The sequence below is a fragment of the Hipposideros armiger genome, unplaced genomic scaffold (genome assembly GCF_001890085.2).
Source record: "Hipposideros armiger isolate ML-2016 unplaced genomic scaffold, ASM189008v1 scaffold_23, whole genome shotgun sequence".
NCBI classification, from domain to species: Eukaryota; Metazoa; Chordata; class Mammalia; order Chiroptera; family Hipposideridae; genus Hipposideros; species Hipposideros armiger.
In genome coordinates, this window is record NW_017731373.1 from 6,651,220 (window position 1) to 6,666,242 (window position 15,023).

Consider the following 15,023-nt stretch of genomic DNA (forward strand, 5'->3'; position numbering starts at 1 on the left):
CAGCCAGCGTGAGCGGCCAGCAGCCACGGTGAGTGGCCGTCCAGAAGCCGGCGACTGATGTGCCTCACCCGGGAAGAGCGCAATGATGGTGCCAAGTTGGGCCAGTGAAGCAACGTCCTCCACAACTAGACTGAAGAACAAAACGACTTTCAACTTGTCTGTCCCCCTTCCCCCAATTCCCCAGCACTGTTCCCATCCCCCCAATTCCCCAATAAAAATCTTTAAAAACAAAAGAAAACAACAACAAAAAAACACTAGGCATGTAAAGGAATAGGAAAATGTGACCCATACTCCAGAAAAAAAAGAAGTAGTCAATAAAAACATATTCCATCATCATTATCATTATTACATGGTTCTTTCTGGTAATATTTATATATATTGAAGTGTACAATTTTTATCTGTATACTTTTGACAAATGGATATTATGGTATAGAACATTTCAAACTCCCCAGAAAGTTCCCTTGTATCCCATTCCAGCCAACACCTGGCCTAGTAGAAGTAATAACTGTTTTGATTTTTTTCACCTTAGTTTTTACTTCTCTAGTTAGTTCTTTGTTATTGCTGAATAGATTACTATTCAGTACTTTACTGTATGAATGTAATAGTATGTTTTCACCTTAGACTATGGTAAATAACGTTGCTATGAACATGCCTATACAAGTCTTTTTGTGGACAAATGTTTTTATTTCTCTTGGATAAAGACCTATAATAGAAATTAAATAGGATAATAGAAATAGAAATAAAATAGGATTTTTCTCTGTCAAAGGATTGGTGGTATATGCTTAACTTTATAAGAAACTGCTATTTACATTCCCATTTACATTCTCATATATTAGCAATGTATGAGAGTTCTAATTGTTCCATATCCTCATTAACAATGTTGGCAATCTTTTTAGTTTTATCCACTCCAGTCATTGTGTAGTGTATTTCCTTGTGGCTTTAATGGGAATTTTCCTGATGACTGATGATGATGAGTCCTTTTTCATGTGTTAATTAGTAATTTGTATGTATATCCTCCATTGTTAAGTGTTTGTAAATCTTGTGCTGATTTTTAAATTGGGTTGTTTATATTTTTTATTATTTGTAGATTTCTGGGATTGGGATGGCATTGAATTTACAGGTCAATTTGTGAAGGATTAACATCTTAATAATATTGACTCAATCAATGAACATAGCATGCATCTTTATTTAGGTATTCTTTCTCTCAGCATGTTCTGGAGTTTTTAATGTAGAGGTATTGCACATCTTTTGTATAATCTAATCCTAAGTATTTTACGTTTATTGATGCTATTATAAATAGCATACCTCCTAGTCTCACCAAAAGCCTTTCCATCTGTATATTTTACTACACCAAGTTCCATGTTTTATTTCTCAGTGTTCTCACCATTACATGAAATGTTGGGGTCTCTGCAGGGACCCAATAAATGGCATCCCTTTTCACTGCATTAGTCTGAACAAGTTAAGAAACAAATAGTATAAGGTGTAGTAGCTGGAGGCCAAACTACCGTTTTTGTTATTGACAGTGGCAGTTTGTGGATATATTGGGTTGTTGGGCAAGTCATGACGTATTTTTCTGTTTTTCAATGCAAAAATGTGTCATGACTTTCCTGACGACCCAATAGCTTAGTGTGAGAACTGAACAGTCCTAACGGAGCATTAGGACTAAACAAATTCACCAATCCATCAGAGGTAAGTGCATCATGGCAGGCTTCCCTATATGGGACGAGGAAGGATAGCTCGCCATTATTTCTTATATCCTATACTTCCTTTCTTTGCTCTTGCAAATGTCCATTCTTTAGATCTTTTAGTGAATCCTATAGATACAAAATTCTCTTAGTCTTGGTATCTATGAAGCTCTATTTTGCCTTCATTCATAAATAAAAATCTAGATTGGCAACAATTTTCCCTTTTTTAGCTATCATTATTGGTCCATGCAAGACTCATTTTCTTATGTTAAATTTCTTATTTACTTGTACATTCATTCCTTTTTAACCTCTTCCTCATTTCCACCTCTCCTCAAAATCATTCTAATGTGTTACATGTATATCTGTTTATTTGAATGTGTTCTTCTAAAACGTGTTGTTATGTACATATTCTAATCTTATCAAATAATTTTGTGCCTTAGGTTTCATTTCTGATTTTTGGTGTTGTTTTTTTTTCACTTACTCCTTTGTTTTTAAGTTCTATATACTGGGGGTGTCAAAAAAATGTATACACATAACTTGGATTCATCTTTTGTTATTGGTATATATTGGCTATTACAATTTCAATACAGTTTTTTCCTTCTTAAAATGTGTATACATTTTTTGGGGCATGATCTGTATGTTGCTATGTATGTATTTGTTTTGTTGTTTCTATTACAAATCATTCCTCAATGTTCCTTAACTCTTTGAAAATAAATCCCCATATCTAAGGGCATCTATAGTAGTCAATGAGAAGTCTGGAGTCAAACTGTCCCTCCTATACAAATAAGCTTTCTTTTTCTCTTTGAATCTTTTCCCCTTAAACTTGATATCCTGAGGTTCTCTAAAATGCTTAGGTGGTGTGTATTGTCATTCTGGAAATTCCTGTCTTCCTTTAGTTCTAGAGAATTCTAAACTCTTATCCCCTCAAATATTTTTCAGCCATTAATCTCATTTTATCTGAATCTTCTATTAGGTTTTATTCTTTATATGTCTTAATGGCTCATGTTTGTGTCTGTTTTTCTGTGCTATATTTTGGATCAATTACTCAGTATGATCTTGCAATTTATGAATTCCCTTTTCAACTCTGTTCATTCTAAACTTCATTCCAGCTTTTGAGTTTCTTTTTTTAAAACCCAGAAATTTAACGAACTTACTTTCTTAATTTCTAAGATTTTTGATTGGTTCTTGTTCATATTCTAATTTCTTGTCCTTTTTAATTGATATAATTCCATAATTTTTCTCTTTGCACCCTAAATATATAGAATTCTTAGACTTTTCCACAAAATTATTTTTATCTGGAGTGAATTATTATTCCAAATGTTGATTTTGTTTGTTAATTTTGTAGGCTCATTGTGAGTACAGCAACTTTAGTTTTTTCCTTCTTCCTCTCTGTGGTTATTCCTCTTTATCTAGTGGTTATAGAGTTGTCTTCTCTTCACCTTCAGGATCCCACTTCTACAGTATATTATACTGATATTTTAGGGCCTCTGATATCTGAAATACTGTTGATACAATCAGCAAGTTGAAGGAACACTGTATTGGAAACACTTTTATTTTCTACCAGCCTGCAAAAACTGAACTCCCAGCTGCCAGGGCCTACTTTTATAGTAAGAGCTCCATACATCCATTTCAGCCCCACTCACCACTTTGTCTCTCTGTTTTGTTTCTGGTTCACGTTTATCTTCTTATCTAGCCAAGATATATATTTTGGGGTTTGTTTCTTTATTTTGTTTAGTGATTACTATGAGTTTGGAACAAACTTTACTATGCCATCTTAACTAAAAATCTTTATTTCTAGTAAGAGTACATTGTTTTTACTTGAGCATAGTCACTACATGGAACACTTTATTCATTTTTAAATTTTTAGCTATCTCCTGGATTTAGAGTACAAATGTTAAAATAAAACAAATCAATATTCTCTTTAGAGGTAGTTCTGTACTCACTGTACTTATGACATCTCATTACTGTGACATCCCTGAAAAGCACGCAAAACAGACTGATGGTAATGTACAAACTGAAGCACAGAAATCCCCTTGAGAAAAATAATCTGTGAAGACTTCTGACTAAATATAACATTACTGTTTGATGCAATTAAGGAACTACAACAAACGGGTTTGATATTTAATATTACTATAGTTATTTCTGATTACTGTGGTTCCCAAGCCATTAATCTTCTTACAAACACAATCAGCATTTCCTCAAAAAATCAGTTTGTTAATCATTCAATTTTGAGGGAAAATACTGATAGGAAACTCCCAAATGTCTACAGACATTGTCTCTGCAGTGGAATAAGTGATAATTTTCTGTAGTTTCCAAATGTACTACAATTAACATGTATTAACTAGCTTTTGTATAACTTTTATTATTGTAAATAATGTTTACTCGTTTATGAAGCCCAGTTATACCTTTTTGGTTTTATCTTTTTAATATTTTATTACTATGCAACACTAGCAAGCCCTTATCCAAAACTGAGTCATTCATGTATTGTTAAATATATATCAAGTACTTACACTTTTATATAGCAATTTTACTTATCTGAAAATTGACTAAAAATTGTCTGAACTTAAAATAGTTATTACAAAGACTATGTATTAAATCACATATATGTTATTTGTAAGGGAGCACCTATTCCCCTCTCCTGCCAACAATCTCACACCTACTTAATAACGGAAATAGGGTTAGAATTTAGGTGTGGTGGGTACCATGAGTGAGATATTGAAGAAAAGTAGGGATTGTAATAGTGCGAGGCAAGGATTCTAAATATTGGCTGATAAAAAGAAAGGCAGATTGATTGTACACATCTCTACACTTTAGTAGATAATGTGGAGACAATGAAAGTTTTGAGCAGCAGAAAGACTAAACAGAAAGTTCAGAACAATCTTTCCATATTCTAGAGGGATCTAATAAGAGTCTGGACCAAGGATATCAGCATAAGAATAGAGATGAAGGTAGGCTCCTTGGAACTAGCTTAATAATGACTTAACGGTTTGCCTCTGAAAAGTAAAGACAATTAGGAGAAGAAGCTACCTAAGTGAGAACATTATGCATTTGATATATGACATTCTGAGTTTGAAATAAGGGACATCTGAGTTTACAGAAATAATCTAACAAGCAATGTAAACTGTAGTAATAAAGAAGGTTCCAAGCTTAGGTCTCTAGTCAGATTGCCTATATGGAAGCTAATAGCTCTACTATTTAGTAGCTGTTTGAGATACATCAATCTCTGACCTTTAGTTTTCTCATCAGTAAAACAGGAATAATGAAGTAGATTGTAATAAGAATTAAATGAGAAAATACATGTAAAGCACTTAGAAATAGACACTTAAATCACATAATTGAAAGAAATTAAAAAGAACTTCAGAGGTTATCTAGTTCAACTTTCTATTATGGTTCAAAAGAAATGGAGACTTCCATAAAATGAGAGACCAAAAAAGAATTTTAAAAATCTTAATCATGACTGAGAATATTAAACAATTACATAGAGAAAACCTACTCTATATAGAGTTAGAGTGAAAAGCTTATATTAATTCCATCACCCAACAAAGGTGCTATAAAGGGATTAGAATATTGTTTACCCTCATTTGTCAGAAAATCATTCACCATTCAGAGGCATTAGCAATACAGACTATGTATGCTTATTAAATAGTTTTCAAATAGCTTTTTTTTTTGACTGACCAATATGAAATTTCAAACAATAGACCATTCAGACCTACAAATTCAACAATTTTATATGATTCAGCCTAAGAAAAAAAATTCAAACAACTTTACTATGTGATCTAACTCACCTCAGAACAAAGTGCTTTGTGGGCAAATGATCTGCCAAACCAAGAACACATCTCAACTCAATTCAGGGATCTAGACTGATTTGCCTGCTAGCAAATTAGTCCTTGGCTGCTTTCTTGCTACAACAACAGAGTTGAGTATATCGAGCAGATTGCATAGCCCACAAAGCTAAAATTATTGACTATCTGGCCTTTTACAGAAAAAGTTTACGGATCTCTGATCCAGACCATGGTCGTCAAAGTATAGTCTGAACAGTTGTCTCTCTAAGCTTTACTGTTTGTAATAAGACACTGAGTAGTCTTTGTTCATATGTATGTACATATGTATACACATGTGTGTGTATATATATATATATATATATATATATATATATATACACACACATATATATATATATATGTATATATAAAGGCACTGTCTGACTAATCTTTCAACTGTCCATTAATTCAGGAATGGTTTTTACTCTGGCAAATCAATGAGTATATTATGTTACAGGATCTTTTGTATGTCCCCTTTCTGGATGAAATAAACTGAAGCTTGCTGAAATTATTAGGGGCTACTTATATGAAAGACAAACTATCAAGTCACATGTTGAGAATGTGTCCTCACACTGCACTAAAGGATATATTATATAAAGCACCAGCTTTAATATTAGACTAGAATCATATCCTGGTTATAAAAATGAATCCTGTAAGATAGGTGACCTTAACTGTTATTTGTTTACTGAGATACTGGAACCATTACAGGACTAGAGTAGTTGAAATTTATAAGTACACTGAGACATGAAGTAGTGCAGAACTAATTAGCTGAAATTTTCAAATAGCCCCAATAAGAAAGTCAGTTCTATGCATATATTAAATGCCAGTTTTGTTCTGGATGCTTCACTTGGCACTGCATTATACACCAATAGGACACTGATCAGATAAAATTAAATTAAATGCAAAACTGTGTTTATCTAAAATAGTAAGACTAGGGGCTGGCTGAGTGGTGCATTGATTAAGAGCTGGCTTGGGACGCCAGCTCTAAGCAGCAGGACCCTGGTTCAGATCCCACATGAGGGCCAGTGACACTGCCCTCTACAGCTAAGATGGTGAACAACAGCTCGACCTGGAGCTCGGCTGCCGTGAGTCACCAGCGACGGTGTAGGCTGCAGTGGGGCTGCAGTGGGCTGCCATGAGCTACTGCGACTGGCCAGCAGCCAGTGTCAACAGCCGGCAGCTGCCAAGAGCCGCCGTGAGCAGCTGTCCAGAGGCCGGTGACCCATCTGCCTCACCCAGGAAGAGCGCAATGATAATACCAACATGGGCCAGTGAAGCAAAGACCTCCACAACTAGACTGAAGAACAAAAGGACTGCAACTTGTCTGTTCCCCCTCCCCCGATTCCCCAGTGCTGTTCCCCTCCCTCAATTCCCCAATAAAATCTTTAAAAAAAAAAAAGTAAGACTACAGCAATTACCTCCATTCCATCATACACCCCAAAATCTCATACTAAGCAGGTAAGTTGCCCACAGAGTTACCACCTCATTCCATTATTCTTACAAAAGGACTAGAGCTTAATCATTTTTCAAAAAGAATTCAAATTTATATAAAAGGTAAAGTCTTAGAGACAGCTTAAAATATTTAAAAGTTCCCAATAATCTTAGTACTACTACTTACTAAAATAATAATCATTATATTTGTCGAACCCTTAACAATTTAAAAAACATTTTTACACATTTTATCTCTTTTGATCCTAATGAGAACCCTGAAAGCTAGAAATGGCAGATTTTATTATTCCAGTTTTATTTGAGACTGCTGAGGCTCTATAAAATTAACAGAAATTTCTCAAGGATATAAATACATTAAGAACATTTTGATACTTAGCACACATCCAGACACCGTTTTAAAGGTGGAAAAGGGTGATTAAAAGTTGTCTCCTGTTTTACAGTGAGTTAACTTACATATACAATATTAATTTCCTAATTTTAACTACAGGTTTCCAAGAATTAGGTACATAAAAAGAGGGTGTTGCTTATAAGAATGAAAGCAAGAGAGATGGATCATTAACAAAATTGACAAAGCCTCTATTACAAACTACATTTGAATTTCTAGTTACAGTAAGAATTATTTTTATGTAAGTAGTCTATAATTTTAGTAGTCAGCATAATTTTAGTTTGTAAAGAAGAGGCCACATAAAAAAGACTAATTAGATCTTATTTTACAAAAATTTTATGGTTTAGGATTATTATCTACTTTTCCGACTTTCTGACAGATTTAAGAACTTACTATAGAGATATAATTAATTTACTTATACCACTTTCATCATATCATTTCATAAAGAACATATGGGTAGCATTTAAAGCTGATTATTAGAAAATAAGACTTGAAAAGTGTTGGTAAATAAAAAAGACCATTCAAAATATAAACAATATATTGAGAAGAGGATGTGTACTAGTGAAGAAAATATTTTATTATTTTGAAAGAATGGCAGAAAACTGTATTTCAAATGTTTTTGATAGTTTAAAGTGTCAAACACTAAGTTATGTTAAAATGATATTAAAGCTAATCCCTTATGAAACTTTAAAATTATATTTCCAACTTTATTGTAAATTCCAGGCCAACACCTCTCCTCCCAATCTTATGCTATGCAGAATGTACCCAAGTGCAGAACTGCTCATATGAGGATCAAATGAGATAATACATGCAAAACGGCTTTGAAAAATATAAAATTGTATACAAGTATAAGAGATTATTTTAATTATTACCTATAGCTTATAAAATATAGTATATAAAATTTTTTTTATTGGGGAACAGTGTGTTTTCCCAGGATCCATCAGCTCCAAGTCAAATAGTTGTTTCAATCCAGTTGTGGAGAGCACAACTCAGTGGCCCATGTGGGGATCAAACTGGCAACCTTGGTGTTATGAGTCTGCATTCTAACCAACTGAGCTAACCAGCCACCCCTAAATTTTTAAAATTCGAAATTCTTTTTATTTGATTGACATAATAATTTTAAAGCTCAATATTGAGAATAACCTGGAAAAGAAAGAACTTGCTCTTTCAGATATTAAAATACATTGTAAAGGTGCCCAGTTAAAAATGCAGAATGAACACATGCACTTATATCTGCTTTTCCTTCCCAAACCCACTAAAGTAATAGTAAAGGTATAAAATAAAGAAGTAATCTATTAATTCATAAGTATAGAGAATAAGTATACTGTCAAAAGCAGATGAGAGACTTCAATAAATTTTTGGAAGACAGAGAAAGTAATAACTTAAGATACTTGTAAGATACTAACAGAGACATGCTAATAGGAAGTGAGTAATTACCCCTCAGAATATGAAAGACTCACCATTTGGAAGTGGAAGGAGGATTCATTGAAGTCTCCTGGACCCTGAGGCCCCTCCCTAATCCGTGTCACTCAATGGAAGTTGAAATCTAACCAGGAAAGCTTTGGACTTGGGCACACCAACAAAGCACAGGGCTTGGCCTGAAAACAAAATGATTAAGTGAAAGTTAATACATACTGAATCGTTGAATGTCTAGCTCTTTTCCCCTTCCTTGTTCACCATTAGCAAAGCATTCACATTCACACACACACACACACACACACACACACACACACACACACACACACCTCCACTCCTCAGGAAAGACTGGAACATTCTTTTCTCTGGAAAAAATAAACTCCAGAGAAAAGGAGTAATGTCATTTGAACATTCTAAAAGGATGAGTCTATGCTATTCACACTAGGGCAACACTCACCAGTTGATAAGCTCACTCATACATACAAAGATTCCAATTAGCTTTGTTATATAGTCTTATTCTTAAATATAAATGGAGAGTCAAAGATCCCCTGATATCTGAGGAAAGTCTCCATCAAAAGAGATCTCTGACTTAAACCAACAAATAGAAGAAAAAGCCAAAAGGAAGCAAAGACAAGGTAGGTAGCAAAACAAAACAAAACATAACTCTCTAATTAATTTTCTCAGAGAGATAAGTAAAGACACTGCTTCCATTAAAAAAAACAACAACAACAAAGAAACAAGCAAACAAACAACAGATTACCACTTAGAAAGGAATAATAAAAGAATAAGAAATAACCCTTGGGCAAAAAATAGGATAGCTGAAATTTTTAAAAATTTAATAAGTGTTGAAAAATAAAATATCTCAGAAAGTAGAACCATAAAATAAAAGACTGTCCAAAAAGTCCAATATTTGACTAAAGAGTATTCTAAAGATTGCTTACAGGAAGAAATAATTTAAGAATTTTCCTATAACTGAAGGACACAAATCTCCATACAAAAAGAGATTTACTCCAAAATGCATCATTGTGATTAAGCAATCAGACATAAAAAGATCCTGAAAGTTTTAAGAGAGGAAAAAAAGGTCACATATAAAGCATTGGGGGTCAGAATACCAGCAAATTTCTCAAAAGCAGCACTACAAGATGGAAGACCAATATCCAACCCAGAAGAGCAATGGAGGGAAGGCCCAAGATGACAGCTGCATAGAACAAGCAGCCCGTATTCAAGCAGAAGATGAAGGACTCTGGAAAAGAGATCTTTATTAAACATAACTGATATGTTTGAGTGTATTAAAGTCATATAGCAGAAATGTTAGAGCAATCAGAAAAAAAATCAAAGGTATTCAGAAAATTAGGTAGATAAAAAAGCCATTACTAACTCCAATAAAAATGAAGGAAAAGGATATTCAAAAAAGGAGGAACGGTTATAGGGCACTATTGACTGAGTTGTGTCAATACGTAATACTAATAGTTCACAGTAATGTAAACACTTGATTTAATAAAAATTGTAATATAGCTATATTGAGGGAGGACAAGTGGAGATAGTGGCAGTGAGTGATAGCTAAGTCCTCATCTACCATATGGGAAGTAAGTAGATAAGGCCTTAAATTAATGAATCAAAAAAGCAGCATATAAACATATGATTTAGAAGTGCGGCAGAAAATACCCAAGGAGCAGAAGGCTTGAAGGTTGGTGCCACTGTAGATTGGAGTTGAGGCAGGACTGAGAGGACTGCCTGTATACATTATAACCCTTTAAAATTGGACTTTCAAAAGTTATGTATATGTACTTTAATAAAATAAAATTAAAATTGATTGTGAACCTTACTAATTAAAACAGAATGGTACTGACACCAAAACAGAGAGCAGTAAAACAAACAAAAAAATCCACAAAGACCAAAAAATATAAAAGAATGTAATATATAAAATGCATTAACTTCCTTGGGCCAGCCGAATGGCGTGTTGGTTAAGAACTCGCTTGGGATGTCAGAAGGCCCCGGTTCAGATCCCACATATGAGGGCCAGTGACACTGCCCTCTGCGGCTAAGATGGTGAACGGCAGCTCGACTTGGGGCTGGGCTGCTGTGGGTCACCGGCGATGGTGTAGGCTGCAGTCCTCTGCTGCAGTGGGCTGCCATAAGCTACCGTGTGTGGCCAGCAGTGGCCGTGAGCGGCCCTCCAGAGGCCGGCGACTGATCTGCCTCGCCCGGGAAGAGTGCAATGATGGTGCCAACTTGGGCCAGTGAAGCAACGTCCTCCACAACTAGACTGAAGAACAAAAGGACAGCAATTTGTCTGAGCCCTTCTCCCAATTCCCCTGCGCTGTTCCCATCCCCTAATTAATTCCCCAATAAAATCTTTTTAAAAAATGCATTAACTTCCTATGGCTGCTGTAACAAATTACAACAAACTTGGTTTAAAACAATAGAAATTTATTCTCTCACAGTTCTGGAGGCCAGAAGTCTGAAATCAAGCTACAGGCAGGGATGCACCCTCTGGGAGGCTCTAGGGGAGAATATAGTAAAACCATGGATTGCGAGTAACTTGGTTTGCGAGTGTTCCGCAAGATGAGCAAACATTTATAATACATTTTAACAAGGTAAACGAGCAATGTCTTGCAATACGAGTAGTTTGTTTCCAGAACACATTATGCTTGCAAACCAAGGTATTACTGTACTTCCTTCCTTCTTCCAGCGTGTGGTGGCTGCTGGTAGACATTGGCTAATGGCAACATAACTCCCATCTCTGCCAGTCTTCACATTGCCTTCTGTGTGTATGTGTTTAATCTCCTTCTCCCTCTCTCAAACCAAAGACACTTATAATGGCATTTAGGACCCTCCCAGGTGATCCAGAATAATCTCATATCGAGATCCTTAATCACATCTGCAAAAACTTTAACATATGAGGTAACATTCACTGATTCCAGGAATTAGGACCTGTTTTATTTTGGGGTCCCATTCAGCTCACTACAATCAATGTAGCATTTCAAATCAGTAGGAAAGGGATATTTTATTCAATAAATATTGTTGGGACAATTAACCATCTATCTGAAAAAGTATTTTTTAGTTAATATAAGGATGGTTTAAAATTTAAATGTTAAAACCTTATAACAATACCATGTGAAAATACAGATGAATGTTTTATAAATCTGGAGTCAGAAACCTTTAAATGTGATACCAGGCACAGAAATCATGTAGAAGAGCACACAAACTGTAAATTTATATAACAAAATGAACCATAGACAACTTTGAAAGGAAATAACTGGGAAAGGTAAGATATGAAGAAGAAAATGTAATATTTTTACATTAGAGAACTCATAACTAAATAGTGAAAATACAAACTCACCAACTGAAAAATTAGGACAATACAAGAATAGGCAATTTACAAAAGAACTTCAAAAGTCCAATGAATACACAAAAATGTTATTTAATCTCTTTTGTGACTAAAGATGCAAGAATGAAACAAATGAAAGAAAACTATGTTCACCTGTCAGTTGAAGAATGATTAAAAATGTTAACAGCTTCTGGAAAAGATGAGGGAATAACTGCATGTTTGCATAATTCCCTTCGCTGACCAAACTATGACCAAAATTAGAGATGGAAACTCCTGTGCAAAATGGCCACATCTCTCAGTACTGACTCCAATGAATAAATGTCAAATACAATGAAATGTGCATCATATTAAAAGAGGATATCCAAATCTGACATACGTATATTTCTTATAATATTAAGTAGATCTGGTTTTAATAAATTGAGTGGGTCCTGAACAATTCCAATAATTAATCACTAACTTGAGTCTTTAAAGGCATAACCACCAGACTTCTGGAAGAAGTAGACAGCACTCCACTTGTGGAGGGTGCCTATCTCCCTGTTAAAGGATAGCAAAGAAAACTATTGAAGAAAGTATCATGATGATACATATCCTCCAACAGCTCTCAATAATAAGGTTGATATTCAATCTCCATCTGCCTAGCTCTTCTGACTACATCTGAATTGGTTCCAATCTCAGGTGAGAACAAAAACGGTGAGAAGTATTATGTATTGGGCTCCCTAAAACCTACAGTGGCCAGAACATTTTTTATTTTCCTTCCTGAGAGGTGAGTCATGGCTGTAGAGAAATAGAAACAGCAAGCTTGTAATCAACCTTGCACAATAGACTAAAGCAGACTGTAAGAGCTGCCTCTGGAATCAATGGCTAACATACATATTTGTGAAAAACTGTTTTAGAGACAGCATATGAAAACTGTGCCATCAAGCAGCGAATTGAAGAGAGATCATGATAATGTATCCAGTCCCCTATCTCAGCCTCTAAAGCAGTTATTCCAATGGCCAATGGGAGGGGGTTGAGAAGACTCTACTTATACCATTCTTGGGCAAAGAGCAGCCCTTTTCAACAATAAATAACATGAAAAATAAATAACATGAAAAAAAGTAGCACTGCAAGAACATAAGAAGGAGGGGCCATAATGTGAAAAAGAAAATACATATACAGTTGAAGAACTACTTCATAAAATAAAGAAAAACTGCTCTGCATACATATACATAAAACATAACTCCATAAAACAGATTTAAAAAAAGAGCTGAAGGAAGCAAAAGATAAAAGAAAAAGGAAGAGAAAAAAATTTGATAGAACTTGAAACCACATTAGAAATAACTCCAAGTAGAATAGATACTTCAGAAAACCAAATTAATAACATGCATGACAAGCTTGGGAAAACATTCAGAATGAAGATTACAAGATAAAGGTAGCTAGATTTGAACAAAGTGGTTAGACAGAACAAAGATGATTGGTTTGGTAGACAAACTATTGAGATCTATCATAATAGTGTTGAACAGAGAGACAGACATATAAAACAGCCCAAATATCCAAGGATATAAAGCTGAAAACTGAATAGGCTTATCATGTTCCAGAAGAAATTAATAAAAAATGATTAAGACTTAAGATATATTATGGAATGTTGCTGAATTTTAAGGATAAATAAAAATGCTATTAGCATCTAGACAGAAAAAACAGGGCCACCTACAAATTAAATGATGTATGCTAGACTCAGACATCTCCTCAGCAACATCAGATAATGGATAAAAGTGAGTACTCTGAACAGTGCTAAGGGAAAAAGAATATTACATGGAATTTTCTACTTAGCTGGAATGTAATTTAATGGATATACAACATTCCATTGTATGGATGTACTGTAATTCATTTAATTTGTCTATTATTGAATGATATTTAAATTGTTTCCAGAGTTGTATTATTTCAAACTATGCTGAAATGAATAAACATATATGTATTATTTAAAATACACGCAAGTATACCTATAAGATAAATTTCTGGAAGTATAATGCCTGAATCAAAAGGTATATGCATTTAAAAATTTTTTCATTTTGCTCAATTGTCCTCCACAGAGATTTGACCAATTTTTATGCCTACTAGTAATATAAAAAAGTGCTTGTTCACTACAATTCACCAACACATTGTGTTATTAAATTTTCTGATCTTTTCCAACCTCATAGATAAAAAAATTTTTAAGTAATAATTTGCACTTATCTTACTATATTTCATCAATTGAAAACACCATCATTTGAAAGGTGCATAATTATTTTATGTATCTATATATAAGAAAAAGCTACAAAGTCAACTATGCTTTAAAATCATCAGTTGTCAGATACATAATCAGATACATATAAAGTTTAGATTTCAGAAATTATTTCAGAGATGTGAAAATATGAACAGGTGCTTCTTAGGATTAATGAAATATAGTGTTTGAGTAAGGCTGAGTGTCTAGAAAGGCTTTTCTCAGATATTAAAAAATCAGGAATACAGCACTCATAAACCCCTCTAAAACAACAACAAAAATTATTTGAAGCCACAAGCAATACAATTAAAATATATTTAAAAATCAAGAATTTATAAAATGGAGAAATGGTGAAAAGGGTTAGCAATGAGCATTTAATTCAATCTAAATGTGATTATAACAAACAAAACAGAATTGTTATAGCTACTAAAATAATAGGTACATAATGTAAAAATAAGAACAATTTGATGAAAACAATTTTTGACAAAATTCCAGAACGTACCATTTAAAATGTTAGCGAGAAATATGATAAATTTTTCATCTTTTATGCTTAAAAGATATTTAATAAACTTAACATCCATTCTTGATATATTAAAACGAACTCACACACACACACACACTCTTAACACTCAAACGTCACCATACTGCTTAATGGTAAAACAACAAGAACATTCCCATTAAGGTGAGGAACAACATC

At 34.0% G+C, this 15,023-nt stretch overlaps 1 protein-coding gene across 10 annotated transcripts in view; it reads right to left on the reverse strand.

Annotated features, from left to right (window-relative positions):
• ICA1L (islet cell autoantigen 1 like) overlaps positions 1-15,023 on the reverse strand; it is an 84,940-nt gene that overhangs the window by 65,860 nt on the left and 4,057 nt on the right. For 9 of the 10 annotated variants that reach the window (XM_019635765.1, XM_019635762.1, XM_019635764.1 and 6 more), the window contains one exon: positions 8,801-8,938. In XM_019635765.1, the coding sequence (XP_019491310.1) occupies positions 8,801-8,826 (26 nt within the window). In that variant the 5' untranslated portion in view covers positions 8,827-8,938. Of the gene's footprint in view, positions 1-8,800; positions 8,939-9,868; positions 9,966-15,023 lie in introns of those variants that run through there. The other variant, XM_019635761.1, reaches the window with a different exon arrangement.